Source organism: Eptatretus burgeri, chromosome 20 (assembly GCF_056783735.1).
Source record: "Eptatretus burgeri isolate ZD-2024b chromosome 20, Ebu_testis_v1, whole genome shotgun sequence".
Classification (NCBI taxonomy): Eukaryota; Metazoa; Chordata; class Myxini; order Myxiniformes; family Myxinidae; genus Eptatretus; species Eptatretus burgeri.
In genome coordinates, this window is record NC_140980.1 from 2,390,941 (window position 1) to 2,406,041 (window position 15,101).

Consider the following 15,101-nt stretch of genomic DNA (forward strand, 5'->3'; position numbering starts at 1 on the left):
TCGCTATTAATTATTCCCATGTGTGAGTGTTAATTGATTGAAGCTTGTGTAATCCCAAATATGACCCCATAGACATGCATATAAGGTCCATGAGGACATAATTGATACAGCTCTGTGTTCTTATTGCTCCATAAACTTACAGCTAACAGCTTACTTACGCTTTTAAATGCTTGTGAAGGTATAAAGTCTATTGCAAAGCATTGTAATTAACCAAAGTCGTTTTGTCATAATATCTGGAGTTGTTCACCATGAAGGATCATGGGTAAAATGATCTCACCCAGAGTTTAGGTAACGTCCTTAAAAAGAGGAAGCAGCCCACACATTTGCCTTCGCATGAGAGCAACATATTCTGCCCCAAGGATGAGCGAGCCCCTTGCCCTGTGAATCGAACTGATCACTTGCAATCAAACCACGATTGAGTGGGAGATGAATTCCCATACTTGCACATGGAGACCGTTGTTCCCATGCTCGCACACAAACAATATTTGGTGTTTTGCTAATTAAAAATCTGAGGAACATTGAGTGATGTGTAGTTTTGTGAGTATAATATGTACTGTTCTTGTCCGACCCATGCCCCCTCTTTCCCCCTTTCTATGCAAATAATTTTGCTTTAAAAAGTGAGGCTTGTGAACAGAACTCTGAGAGAAAGAAGTTCACAACAGCTCATCTTGGTGTTGCTCTGTGAATTTGTTTCTTCTCATTGTTGTGGAAATGGCCCTTAGTGTGCTATTAAATATGGGATTAGCCCAGACCCCCCCCCCATTAAATGCATGTTTTGCCAGGTTGTTCGGTAAATGGACGTTACATGTGTGTCGGGAGGTGTAAGAGGCTGTTTATTGTTCGTACAGTGGTGGTGGACCAAGAGCTTCTTCTTCCTTCCTTCCCCTCTCCAGACGAGGCCCTGCCCAGTCGGCTGAGGGAGTGGCCGAGAGATGGAAGTGAAACTGAGGGGAGGAGCCAGTCGGCTTCGAGGCGAGCGAACGAAGGAAATGCAGTGGTGGATCTGCCGGGAGAGAAACTGAACCTGAGCGCGCCGAGTCTGCCTTTTTGGCAGTGGGAGAGGCGGCCTGCACATCAAGTCGGCGATCGACTCTTATGAAAGGTGATTCTGCTGTGAGAGAGACGGCAGCCGGCTTTGAGAGGTGAGCGTGGAAAAGGAAAGAAAAGATGATTCGACAGAGAGAGAAACTGAGAGGACGGAGTTGGGAAGTCGGGCTTCGAGGCGGGAAGGCAGGAGAGGAGATGATGGAGCCTCTGACGGTCCCTGCTCACACCAACGGCTCGACACGTTTGCGGTCTGCTTGCTGGAGCCCGGTACCTCGATTTGGGCCTTGTCTGGTGCACAGCTGAGGCCCATCGTCGACCTTATGCGGGGTCAGAGCGCGCGGAGACCGCGTGCGGTGCGAAGGGGGCAAGAGTACGACGCCGCAATCTTGCAACACGGCGCGTTCGAGCTGGGGCTCGAAGCCGTGGACATACGCTTGTTGCGAGCGACATTCGTGCTTTTGACACTGTCCTCTCGTCCATGAGACATCACCAAGTACTCTGTCTTGTTTTGCATGCATGCTGTCTGTCTGTCTGTCTTTGTCTGCACGTGTTGTATAAGGCATATCTCGGTAGGGACCCCCTCGAAACCTGTAGTCTGTGGTTCCCTAGTTAAGAACGGGTTGAGAATTGTTTATAAAAACATTGTCATGAATTTTGCTTGTGTTGTGATCCCCGATGTTCCCCAATAAATCTGGTTGATTCAGATGAAGTTGCCGCTATGGATTAATTCGTGTCGCGTCGAGGAACGATCTGTTCGATTGGCATATAAAACCAAAAATGGTTGCAGACTGGCAGAAAACGCTCGGCATCTGACACAACCAGTCTGTAACCGGGGTTATTTTTCCCCAACTGGTAAGGTACAAGGATTGCTTTGGTATCGCGATTGAAGACGCGTGACCCGAGGCCTGTGCCGAGCCGGCCGGCGTTATAAACCCCGGAGACGGTGCCAAGGATCGGGCGAGAATCCTGCCACCCCGGATCCGCAACAATATGCTGCACCCTCTATGTCGTGGAAATAATTTTACAAAAGAAGATAATTAAATGAATGATATTTTTCACGTTCCAACAAATGAGAATGATTAGATTACATGATGATCGGATGCAAAAGGCACGGGTCGCAGGGTGTTTCACGATCTTTCTTCTTCCATAATAATGAATGTCACTGTGTGTGACAGTGTGTGTGTCCTCCATGACTTCAAAACCATGAAATCTACCAACCTGATACTTTGCATGCATACGAAGGGAACTCCGAGGGAGTGCATTGGTGATCATAGGGTGTTTAGTTTAATTAGAAAACACCTTTTGAAAAAAATTAACAGCCTTAAATAATTATATCCTTTTCCGGCACCAAGGCAACCTCGCTCTCCCTCGCTGGGGTCTTCATTCGCTATTTTTTTGGCCTGCTCAACAATGCCTTGACTTGGAATAGGCCGCAATGCTTTTTCAACGATGAAGTTATTTTTTCACTTTCCTCACTAATATCATCGAATGCCTGTTCATCATCCCGACAAATCACTGGGTACATTGTCATGCTTATAAACACCTGGAGACACCAGAGTTCGTCGCTTTATTTCATTTCCGCATCTGCCATAACCTCAACATTCGTCAATCTGAGCCAAATTACAAAATTTAAACTCAGGAATTCAACTTATCAGCAATGCAGGGCTTATCAGCAGCCGACTACTAACACGAAAAAAAGTTTTAATTTGTCCATTTCGGACATTGTTTGATGTTCTGGGCGTCTCGGGGTGCATGTATGTTTAAATTACCAATCGACGATACGTATGGATATACCCAAATAAAAAGAAACGGATGGGCCAATCCCCACCAACTTTAACAAACTTGCTCGTGGTTCCCAGGGTCAGGTCAAGGGAACAACCCACCCCCAAATCCAACCTCCTCCCCCTCACCCAAATAAATTATCTGCATGTATGTTTGTGTCGGTCTGAAAATCATGGAAAAAAACAGCGAGGCCAATCCCTAACAAATTTTGCAAACTTACTGGGGGTTCCCAGGGTTAGGTCATGTGAAGACCCCTCGAACCGCTGCAAGGATAGTGTGTGTGTGTGTGTGTGTGTGTGTGTGTGTGTGTGTGTGTGTGTGTGTGTGTGTGTGTGTGTGTGTGTGTGTGTGTGTGTGTGTGTGTGTGTGTGTGTGTAAGTCTGACAATGAAGGAATTAAACTCAAAGAAAGAAACAAGGCCATTTGGCCCTTCACTGCCGTGGTGCACTCACGGGTATTTTTTGTGTTGGTTTTTTGTTTTTGCAACAGCTTTACAAATCGATCTCATTGATGGTTTTCCAAAGTCTAAATAACTCGAACTTGATCTGGTGACCAAGCTTATTAATAGCAGTTGGATACAACCATCAAGGAATGGTGATGGGAAGGGATGTGATAGGACGTGAGGACTGTACAAATACAAACACTCAATAGCATCATGACGTCGGAAGAGCCACCTGTCAAGGACTGCTGAGGACATGGAAAAGGATTTGAAAGGACAGAAGGACCACACAAAAATTAATTAAACGAAATAAAAACAGCAGCAGCAACAATTCCGTGACGCAATGGCGTCCAACACCGGAATTCCGTGACTTCAGCATGGGAAACGCTTTGAGAAAACTCTACTTTTGATCTGGTCAACCTGGATAAACTGAAGAGTGGTAAGTAAATTTATATCCTGTAAGCACAATTGTGACTGGTAATTATGTCGACCAAGTTTGTTGGTGATCGGAGAAGCGGCAAGAGACGAGACAGGAGAGGAAACTGATCAGAATGAAAGAGACGTGGAGACGGTTCACCTCAACCCAGGCCATCGATTACTAACTTTGCATTCAATTACTCACTTTCTTAGGACCGTAGGACTGAATTTTCCATCGTTTCCAGTCCATGAGAGACCGAGCGAGCATGTGTGGGTGAGACGAGGCTTCAAAGCGAGAAGGTCCTCCTCGCAGAGAGATGGCCAGAAAGGCTTGAGGTCCAGGTGTTTGTACATGGAAGGGTTGTAGCAGCAGTCGTGTATGGTACTGCTGCATTGAGCGAGGCAGAACAGCTCAGGGAGCGTCAGGTGAGATAAAATAAGTTCGATAATCTGTCGTGGAAGTAAGGCAGCAAAAAAGAAATCGATTTAATTATGAGTGCATCAACCTGACCAACTGTCACTATCCAGATAGTCACGGATGTCCATCAAATGATAAACCAGTAACTCTTAAAACAACCCAGGTAACCACTAGTGAAGCCATCAAGGCTTTCAAGCAAAAACAGATTTGGACAGCCATTTCAATATTGACACCATCGTCTGAAACCATTCTGAAGCCAAACAATGAGATGATGTGATCTGGAAAACCAAGTTTTAAAAGAAGAAGAAAAGATGACGAGTTGGGGTTCACATACTCACCTCGAAAGGTAAAAGGTCAAAATATCCATTATTTGTGAAGGGGGAAAGCTTCTCTTCCTCTTCGTCCACCCTCCTTTCTTCCTCCATATGTTCAACCATATCTCGTCTCCTTCTTTCCATCGTGCTTTGTTTCTGCCGAAGTGTTTCTGACTCAGCAAGATCTTCATTCTTGCTCTTCTTTAGTTGCATGATGTCCACCGGGATACCGTACAGAACCACAGCGGCCAGTTCCACGTGGTAAGCGTTCACGGAGCAACTGAACTCGACACGGAGGACGTTCGTCGCAAAACCCGGTGGTTGTATCATTGGGGAAAACGTGAATGGGTCGTTCGGTGGAAGATTGGTGTCCGCAGGGCCGGACCACAGCGTCCGCCACCTGCATCGTACATCACCAAAGTAAACCTTTTGAGGAGTGTCCTTTTGATTTTACCATGAAGTAGACATTGTGTATTAGGGTGTGGCTCATGTCGAACATCATCTCCAATGTGATACAAACGGATGTGTAAAAGGACATGACTCACATTATTAAATAAATTCACAAATATATGAATGAAACTTGATGTTCTATTCAAAATTTACACAACGATCCCATTTTGCTGTGTGAAATGTCATGGCTTGAGGATGAAGATCTTACAGTACAATCGGGGACTGACAGGGTGGTCTAGACTCCAGAGGTACGCACACTCACCTTCAAGCCGTCGAGCCTGGGTTTGAATCTCGACCCAGTGACAAACTGTCATCCTGATGTTTCACAGGCAAGGTGATTCATCAATGTGTGTGTCGTCCCTCGGATGGACGTTAAAGAGCCAATGGTGTCTTTCGTGAAGAGGAGGCGAGCTATTACCAACACCATGGTCAAGTTACAAATTCCTGCCACAACTGGCATTGGGCACTGCATGAGTGGCAAAGCCGCACCCTCAGCCAATGACCCGAACCTGAAGCCTTGTGCTGCATTCGGACAAAGAACAAGTACAATAGGACAATTATGCTAAAGAGGTTAACCTTACTCCATCTCTATTACTCCCACACTGCAGTTGAGTTGCGAAACAACACACCACAAACCACACCACACCACATCCACACTCCTGGTGTGATAGCGAAAGAACTCCTTCATTGTCATTTGTGTGATTAAAAGAAGTGCAGATCGCAACGAGACAGGGTCCATGTTGTTGATGTTGATTGGTTGTGCAGACAGGGTCCATGTTGTTGATGTGCAGCCTCTGCATAATCTGGCTGCTGGTTGCATAATTTTCTGAACTGTGCCGCTGTTACCAGTAATCTGGTACTCATTTTGCCGACCAAAGAAGGATGACAGGCTGAGTCAACCCACCTGGTGTTATTTCAACCTGAGATCTTAAGCCAGCCACCTTAACCATTAACCCAACACCAGTCTATCTGGGTACATCTCCATGCGAGATCTGGAAAAGCATTCAATCACTTGGATTTTTCGACCACAAAGTGGTCTTCAAATGGGCCTGTGCAGCCTGGGTTGTCAGTTGCTAAATTAACGCATGGGCCACACCTGTGTGGAAGCTGTTGCTTTCAATATACACTCATTTACCTCGGGGTTTCCAATATTTTGTCCACTACCTGTCGATCAAATGTTATAAAAAACCAGGTAACTAATCCATTTATTTCACGAAGATGTTATTGAAATCCCGTTATCATCATGTAAGACCAGTGAGCGGGTAAACATACTCCCAAAGCAAACGATAATTGGTCATTTCATCCCTTTTGGACTCAGGAGCATAAAGACTCGTTGGAGATTTAAACCAAATGGGTCATTGGTACCTGCACACAGCAGAGTCTTCACCGTCATCCCGTGACTTGGCCAGAATACGAACCACATGTTCAGGGTGGTACGTCTCCAACACCAAGACCCCGGTCGGGAAGACGGGCTCATCGAAAAGTAACTCGATGAAATCCTGGCTTTTAAACCACTCGGGATTCTTGGGACAACGTCCGGGTGTCCATCGGGAAAAGCGGTCCCACCACGACCCACATGTTCTCGGCACGGGCACGTGCAGGAAGTCCAAGTAGATGGAAAATATGTTCGGTGGACCCACCACGTTGCTCATGGAATTGTATCCTCCATACTGGGAGCTCAGGTCCAGAACTTGTCTCACGTATTGAGGGCACTCGAGATGAGACGACTGCGGGAACAAACCTTCAGGGTCTTCCTGCAGTCCGGGTGCATCTCCTTGCTGTTGGTTTCTCCTGGTCCTGTTGAACAGGAAGAGCAGAGCAGGCTCAACATGCAAACGTGTATTGCATACAGTCGTCCACAAATCCACAACTGTGGAGTAAAATCCACAATCGTGATCCAGTTCACGTCGATCACGTGGTCATTTCAAAATTGCACTTGTTATCAGGAACTCAGATGATGTCATCACTTCCCCCCCCCCCCCATTGTATCACTCAAAAACTTACTCTCATCTTACCATGGTCCATTTTACTCATTAAATGTTGACAGATCTACGAAAATCGATGTGTGCCACCCATCTTGCTTTCCAAAATCAAACTTTTGCAGCTTTGAAGAAGGCGTTGAGCATATTCCAAGTGAAAATATTGTTAAGGATTCAGCGACGGAGGGGTTCTCAACCCACTCCAGCCGTTTCCGGGGTTTATAACGCCGGCTGGCTCGGCACAAGCCTCGGGTCACGCGTCTTCAATCGCGATACCAACGTAATCCTGGACCTTACCAGTTGGGGAAATAGAACCCCGGTTACAGACTGGTTTTGTCAGATGCCGAGCGTTTTCTGCCAGTCTGGAACCATTTTGGTTTTATATACCGATCGAACGGATCGTTCCAAGACGCGACACGAATTAATCCACATAGCAGCAACTTTATACGAACCAACCAGATTTATTAGGGAACAGCGGGGAACACAACACAAGCAAAATATTCACGACAATGTTTTTATTAACAATCTTTAACCCGTGAGCAGGGACAGTAAGAAACTCCGTCGCCAAACGCAGGCCGAACCTGTCGATGTCCTCCGCTCGAAGCCGACTCCAGACACAGCAGCCAGGTCCTCTCGAAGCAGATAGCAGCTTCGGCGCTCTCAGTTCCACCACCGACCGGACTCGGCCGACTGCTGATTCTCTCTCGGCAGAATCACCACTCGCTTTTCTTCGCTTGCCTCTCAAAGCCGACTGCCGTTTCTCTCACGGCAGAATCACTTCCGTCCTCTCAGTTTCTCACCACTTTTTCCTTTCCTTCTCACCTCGAAACCAGAGCACGCCTCAAAACCGACTGTTCCCCCAAACTAAAAAACCCCACGAGTTCTTCGTTCGCTCGCTTCCGAGCCACTGGCTCTTCCCCCTTTACGAAGCCGACAAACTTCTCCCACCAGCTCCACCTTTTCTTTCTCCAGTCCACTCCCCCTCAGCCGACTGGGCGGGGCCTATCGTCCGGAGAGGGGAGGAAGAAGAAGCCCTCGGCACACCACCACTACACGAACAATAACCATGCATCCTACACCTCCCGACACACATGTAACGTCCATTTTACCGAACAATCTTGCTAAACATGCATTTAATGGGGGATCTGAGCTAATCCTATATTTAGTGTCCTACTAAGGGACATTTCCGTAACACTACCCCCACCTTTCTCCCGAGGCTCTCCCGAGCCTCCATCTGAGGCAGCCCACGGCAATGGCCCTGACTCACGTACAGCACAGATCTCTCATTTACTCTGGCCCACAATATGGGAACCACTTAACTCCAAAAACCAAAGTGTCAGTAAGATTGGCATGTCCCTCTCCTCGTGTGTCGGGTCACCAATCTAACAAACAAATTCACACTCTATGCACACTACTTAACATTCTAATTATGGATTTGAACGGGAGGGCATTCAATTTTACTTAAACACCAATATTGGCATAGGAGCAGAACATTCAAAGGTTCAAAGTTCTTTCACATGTTCGCTCCTTCATGCCCCTCCCGGCAGTATTGTCCATTCACCCCTGAGAGTTTCCTCACTTCGTGGCCTTATTGGCCTCTCACCAGGTGAGTTCAGTCGGCCCAGTGGCCTAATCTCACAAAGAGTTCTTCGGCCCACTGAGGCCACAAAATGGCATGAATCTTTGGCCGCAACGGCCCACAAAAGCACTTTGGCCTCAATGGCCCACAAAAATGCTTCGGCCCATCTGGCCTACTCACAAGCAGCAGCAGCAGGCAACAAGCCCTGCATTGGACAGCAGGTGACACAGCAATGTTGGCACGGTGATATCGATGGTAAACAAATGCAGTTCAACCAGGCATTTCAATCCTTCCTAAAACAAGCCACTCTTTGTAATCCACTTGCTTCAGGTGTGTTTAATGCTCTGCCTGTAATGTCTCCACCGCTTTTTTTCAATAATCACCCACATCCACTCGTGCCACTCTTATGTCTTCTGTCATCTCTCAATTTGCAATCACTTTCGGTACAATTTTCAATCAAAATTTCTTACATCCCAATATATGAGCTTCTTTGGCTCATTGGAAAGGGAGTGAGGGAATGAATCCCTCATTTCCCATTACATGACCCCGCCGCCTTTCCCCCACGGGACAAAGGGGTCACGTCTCAATTGGGGTTGTGGTCCACCCCCTCCTTTTCTCCAGAGTTCACGGAAATCAGGTAAACCCCAATCAGGGAGGCGGCCTCCCCCCTCTTCTCCATAACTCCCTGAAGACAGATAAACCCCATTCAGCGAGCCAAACCCCTCGTGTGCTCAGAAAGGTTCGAAGACCAAGTGACACACGCCAGTGCCACCCGCTACTCATCTGCACTCCACTCCAAAGTTCCTGTGAGGTTGATAGAGAAATTAAAATCCAATTTCTAAAGCCTGCTCCTGGATGCAGCACCTCCAATTCTGTAAGAATCCATGCGGAGCTGTCCATTATGGTTTCCATCCCCTGGCTCAAGTTCTGTCCTGGTGGCATTTCTATTTCCCCTTGCACGTCTAACCTATTTCCCATGTCACCACTCATTCCATGCTCAGGCCTCCCACACACAGCAGGCTGCACACATTCCAAGGTTATGTGTTGACATTCCACACCTTCAACCTTGCCTGCGTACTGACCAACTGCCTCGCACTCCAGGGCTACATTTTCGACCGCCAGGTGAGTACCCACACACGTTTCGGCCTCGGCAGCACATACCGGTGCTGTAGTCTGGACTGTGGGCTCACAGCATTCGTTCACAGGCACTCCACATACACATTCAGGGGTCACGCATACGTGCACCCCATCGGACAGAGTCTCTTCATTAACGTAAAATTCAATTTCTACCTTAAGCTCATCGTCCGCACCATGTATGCATGTACCCACGTACCTGCTTTGTTCCAGAGTCACCTCGGTCCGGTCGCGTCTCTCCAGCAGGTTGCTCATCATCGGTTCGCCACACTCCTCTGGGGCTGTCAGCTCCACACGCTGGACCTGCTCAAAATGTGTTTCATTCGTCAACAACCCCGTATGCTCCCTCAATGTCTCCCCCACCAGGGTTTGCTCTAATTGTGGTGTCATCCGACGAGTGATGTCAATCAAGTCCCGGACCACTAACATTACTCCCTGTGGTGACGTCACACATCCCACATTATTGTGCTGTCCTACTTCCTGGCTCCATTTTCTTTTCCATTCGAGTCGTTCTTCCTCTCCGAGCCTTTTTAGTTGATCGTTATCTTTCCGGAGTTTTTCCATCTCCGCGTACTCCAACCTTGCTCTCTCCTTTAGTTGGTCAGTTTCAAATTCGTTTTCTTTTTGTTTTCTATCCCACCGTCTCTCATGTTCTTCGTTCTCCAATCTCGTCGCTTCCTTCAATTGGCTGATTTTCCTTCCCTGTTTCATTCGTTGTTCTTTCACTATCTCCTCGTACTCCAACCTCGCTTTCTCCTTTAGTTGTTCTTGTCCTTTTTGTTTCCTCTCCCACGGTCTCTCATGTTCTTCCTTCTCCAATCTCGTCGTTTCTTTCAATTGGTTGATCTCCCTTTCCTGTTTCATTCGTTGTTCTTTCGTGACTCTTTCTTGCATCTCATTCTTTAGTCTTGCTTTGGCTGCTCGCTGTTTGATCTGCACAGTGTGGTTCTTTCATGTTTCATTCTCCGTTCTCTTTCTTTCCTCCCTTAACACCCTCAGTTCGTTTTGCAATTCCCTCTCTTTCCTTTGGTGTTTCTGTAACTCAGAAGCTCTTTTTTCTAATTCCTTTCTCATCTCACCTCTTTCGCATGCTTCCTCCCTCAATTCGTTCACTCTCTTACCGTATTCCTTGTTAATTTCCAGTTTTGTTTTCCATTCTTCTTCCAATTATCCTTCCTATCCCGTCATATAAAATTCCTTCCTTTCCCGAGAATTACTAATTTGCTCTTCCTCTATTATTTTGTTCAGTTCGCTCTTCTCTTGTTCCAACTCATGGATACTCCACTCTACTTTCCTCTTTTCTCCCTGTAATTCTTCGAACTGTCTTGACTTTTCCAATAATTCTTCCTTCCTTTGCTGCAGAGATTTATCACCTCTTATTATCTTCTGTTCTCGGCTTTCTCTTATCTGATCGCCTGATCTTACCTCTTCCTTCAGTTGTTTCAATTCCAAATTGTGTTCACATTTTTCCTTTTCTAGCTTTTTTCCCCATTCTTTTTCAAAGTTCTTCCTATCCTGGGAGATACCAATCTGCTCTTCCTCTATTCTTTTGTTCAGTTTGCTCTTCTCATATTCCAACTGACGGGTAAACAACACTACTTTATTCTTTTCTCCACATTGTTCGTCGACTCTGTTGGCTATGTCCTCTTTCAGCCACCGAGTTTTTTCCCGTACATCGGCCAATTGTTGTAACCCACCGTACACATCCTTTTTCTGAAGCTCGTCTCCGTGCCGTTGTGCCTCGTCCAATTCAATTTGTACCTCCTTTATATAATTCTCATAACTCCTCACCTCTTCCAAGGCATCCCCCAATTGTGTCTGAAGCTTGCCAATGTTCACGTAGTCGTCCTGCCACGCCTGCCATGGCGCGTGCCGTGACCACGTGGTTTGAACCGGTGGTCGGGAGCCTCCGCCTCGTGTTGTGCCATTCGTTGCGCTATTAATAGCCCACTCCCACTTCGTGCCGCGCCAAGGTGGAGCCGCGCCGCCATTTTGCGACTCCTTTTTCTTTATAATTTCCAAGTTTTTCACCCGATCCGCTCAAAATAAAAATCAAATTTGCGAGCTTCGGTTTTTTTTTCTCGCGCCTCTCGTAACCAATGTTCGCGGTGCGAAATGTACCACAGGTCCAAATATCCCGCTCCTGACTGCCAAATGTTAAGGATTCAGACGGTGTAGTTCGACGGGTGTCGGCTCCAATCCGTAGCCTTTTTTTAACGTATCGGGCTAATTTATTCCTCTGGGGCACACCGGGGAAACACACAAACGCAAAATATTCACGACAATGTTTTTATTAACAATCTTTAACCCGTTTTTAACTAGGGAACTACGGATTACAGGTTTTGGGGAGGTCCCTACCGAGAAATGTCATAAACAACATGCAGACAAGACAGACAGACAGCATGCAGACAAGACAGAGTACTTGGTGGTGTTTCATGGACCAGAGGAAAGGATCAAAAGCACGAATGTCACTCAAAACAAGCCGATGTCCATGGATTCAAGCCCAAGCTCGAACACGCTGCGCGGCAAGACGGCGCTCGCCTTCCCCCTTCGCACAGCACGCGGTCTCTGACCCCGCGTAAGGTCGACGGCACAAGACCGTTAGATCGACGATGGGTCCCAGCTGGGTTCTCTCAAGGTCCAGCATACAAGTCCAGGCCTGGCCTGTTCACCAGACAAGGCCAACTCGAGGTGCCGGACTCCGTAAGCTGGGTCCATGGGATTCCAAAACGTCGTCGAGCCATGAGGTGAGCAGGGACAGTCAGAGGCTCCATCGCCAAACGCAGGCCGAACCTGTCGATGACCTCCGCTCGAATCCGACTCCAGACTCACACAGCAGCCAGTTCCTCTCAAAGCAGATATCAGCTTCGGCGCTCTCAGTTCCACCATCGGCCAGACTCGGCGGACTGCAGTTTCTCTCTCGGCAGAATCACCGCCGTCCTCTCAGTTTCTTACCACTTTTTCCTTTCTTTCTCCCCTCGAAACCCGAGCACGCCTCGAACCCGACTGTTCCCCCAAACTGAACCACTCCACGAGGTCTTCGTTCGCTCGCTTCCGAGCCACTGGCTCCTCCCCCTTTACGAAGCCGACAAACTACTTACCCCAGCTCCACATAGCACCACTGTACGAACAATAAACATGCATCCGACACCTCCCGACACACATGTAACGTCAATTTTACCGAACAACCTAGCTAAACATGCACTTAATGGGGGATCTGAGCTAATCCTATATTTAGTGGACAACGAACGGCCATTTCCGTAACAATATAAATACACAGTTAACGTGGCAGACAGCGTCCTCTTCACTCTCTGCAGATCTGGATAAAATCACAAGCTGATCAAACACTTAGAATATGTCTTTCAATCCTGACAAATCTCACACCCTCACTAAGTCTCTCTCAAAGGCTGGAAGTTTAGGCTGTTAGTTCCCCCCCCCACCCCCCACCCACCCTCCTCTCTCTCTGTGGCTGTCTGTCTGTCTCTCACTCTCTATCTCTCTCTCACTCTCTCTCTCTCTCTCACTCTCTATCTCTCCCCCTTCTCTCTCTCTCTCTCTCCCTCCTCTATATCTCTCTCTATCTCTATCTCTCTCACTCTCCCCCCTATCCTCCCCTCTCTCTATCTCTCCCCCTCCTCTCTCTATCTCCCCCCCTCTCTCTCTCTTCCCCTCTCCCCCTCCTCTCTCTCTATCTCCCTCCCTATCTCTCTCTCACTCTCTATCTCTCCCCCCCCTTCTCTCTCTCTTTCCCTCTCCCTCCTCTATATCTCTCTCTATCTCTATCTCACTCTCTCTATCTCTCTCACTCTCCCCCCTATCCTCCCCTCTCTCTATCTCTCCCTCCTCTCTCTATCTCCCCCTCTCTCTCTCTCTTCCCCTCTCCCCCTCCTCTCTCTCTATCTCCCCTCCCTATCTCTCTCTCTATCTCCCCCCCTCTCTCCCTCCTCTCTCTCTCTCTCCCTCTCCCCGCACTCTCTCTATCTCTCTCACTCTCTCTTTCTCCCCCTCTCCCCCTCCTCTCACTCTCTATCTCTCTCACTCTCTCACTCTCTCTCTCCCTCCTCTATCTCTCTCTCTCCCCCCTCTCTCTATCTCTGCCCCTCTCTCTCTATCTTTCCCCCCTCTCTCTCTCTATCTCTCTCCCCCTCTCTCTCTATCTCTCCCCCTCTCTATCTCTCCCCCCTCTCTCTATCTCTATCTCTCTCCCCCTCTCTCTCTCTATCTCTCTCCCCCCTCTCTCTCTATCTCTCCCCCTCTCTATCTCTCCCCCCTCTCTCTATCTCTATCTCTCTCCCCCCTCTCTCTCTCACTCCCTCCCCATCTCTCCCCCTCTCCCCCCCTCTCTCTCTCTCTCTCTCTCTCTCTCTCTCTCTCTCTCGCTGCCCCTCTCTCCAACCCCTTTCTCCCCAACTTAATGTTTCCCTCAGTGAAGTGACCAGTTGTATTTGCTCAAATATAAATATCATGAGCAAGGATGAAGAAGAAGAAGACGTGATCTGACTTTCGAGCAGATGTAAGATCACCTCAGGCTAATGACGGAGTGAATAGCGCAGAATGTTCGTGAGGAACAACATGACGTTATTCGATTAAAAACACGTCAGCGAAGCAACGACGACCAGCTGCAACATCCGATATTTAGATTTCCCACCCTGAAGAAACCCCCTTACCCTGAGGAACGACGTCGATGTCGTTCTCCAATTTGGTTCATTATTGTGTCTCTCGAAGGGAAACTGAGGTAATGTTCACCGACCTGGAAGGTTCAGGTAAAGGGAGCAAAGACTTGCACGTTGTGAGACCTCCACTTCTCCTGTATCAAGGCCGACGATCTTTTCCTGTAAACCTCGTGACCAGGAACACGTGATGAGAAGTCGTCTTGACCCCGCCCCAACGTACGGAAATGGCGGCTTGTGTTCCGTTCAGATGACGTCATCTCGTTCTCATATTAAATCGCTGAAAAACCTTCTTTAATCTTGTCGTCGCACATTTTACTTGTTTTGAAGCTTTCCTTGATCCACATTTGTCACACTTCCCGTGTTAAATCGATGTTGTGCTGATATTTGCAAACAAATGAAACCGATGAACTGGCCGGCTGGTCCATCGTGCCTGTGTGACATTTTACACTTATACTCTTTTTTTTTTTTTTTACAATTGGATTTCTCACCAACCTGTCCTGCGATGGTTGAAGTTGGATCGAGAATGTCGGGGAATGCCCCCGCCCGCCCCTCTCTCGGGGGCCTCCCGCACTCCCCCGCCCACCCCTCTCTGGGGGGTCTCCCGCATTCCCCCGCCCACCCCTCTCAGGGAGGCCTCCCGCACTCCCCTGCCCGCCCCTCTGTGGGGGATCTCCTGCGCTCCCCCGCCCACACCTCTCTGGGGGGTCGCCCGCACTCCCCTGCCCACTCCTCTCAGGGAGGCCTCCCGCACTCCTCTGCCCGCCCCTCTGTGGGGGACCTCCCGCACTCCCCTGCCCGCCCCTCTGTGGGGAACCTCCCGCACTCCCCCGCCCGCCCTCTCTGTGGGGCCTCCCTCAGGGTCAGCCCCA

At 48.3% G+C, this 15,101-nt stretch overlaps 1 protein-coding gene across 1 annotated transcript; it reads right to left on the bottom strand.

Annotated features, from left to right (window-relative positions):
- Positions 1 to 5,805: 5,805 nt before the first annotated feature.
- LOC147008311 (F-box/LRR-repeat protein 4-like) lies at positions 5,806 to 14,613 on the bottom strand. Its single transcript, XM_085865267.1, has 2 exons — positions 14,227 to 14,613; positions 5,806 to 6,664 (listed from the first exon to the last, which is right to left on the bottom strand). The coding sequence occupies exons 1-2, from the start codon at positions 14,265 to 14,267 to the stop codon at positions 6,223 to 6,225; spliced, it is 483 nt and encodes a 160-aa protein (XP_085721393.1). The 5' UTR covers positions 14,268 to 14,613; the 3' UTR covers positions 5,806 to 6,222.
- Between the last annotated feature and the right edge of the window lie 488 nt (positions 14,614 to 15,101).

Coding starts and splice junctions, on each gene's coding strand:
- LOC147008311 (XM_085865267.1), bottom strand. CDS start 14,267: ATGAACCAAATTGGAGAACGACATCGACGTCGTTCCTCAGG. Junction 6,665..14,226: donor CATCGACGTCGTTCCTCAGG/GTAAGGGGGTTT, acceptor CCTGTTCAACAG/GACCAGGAGAAACCAACAGC.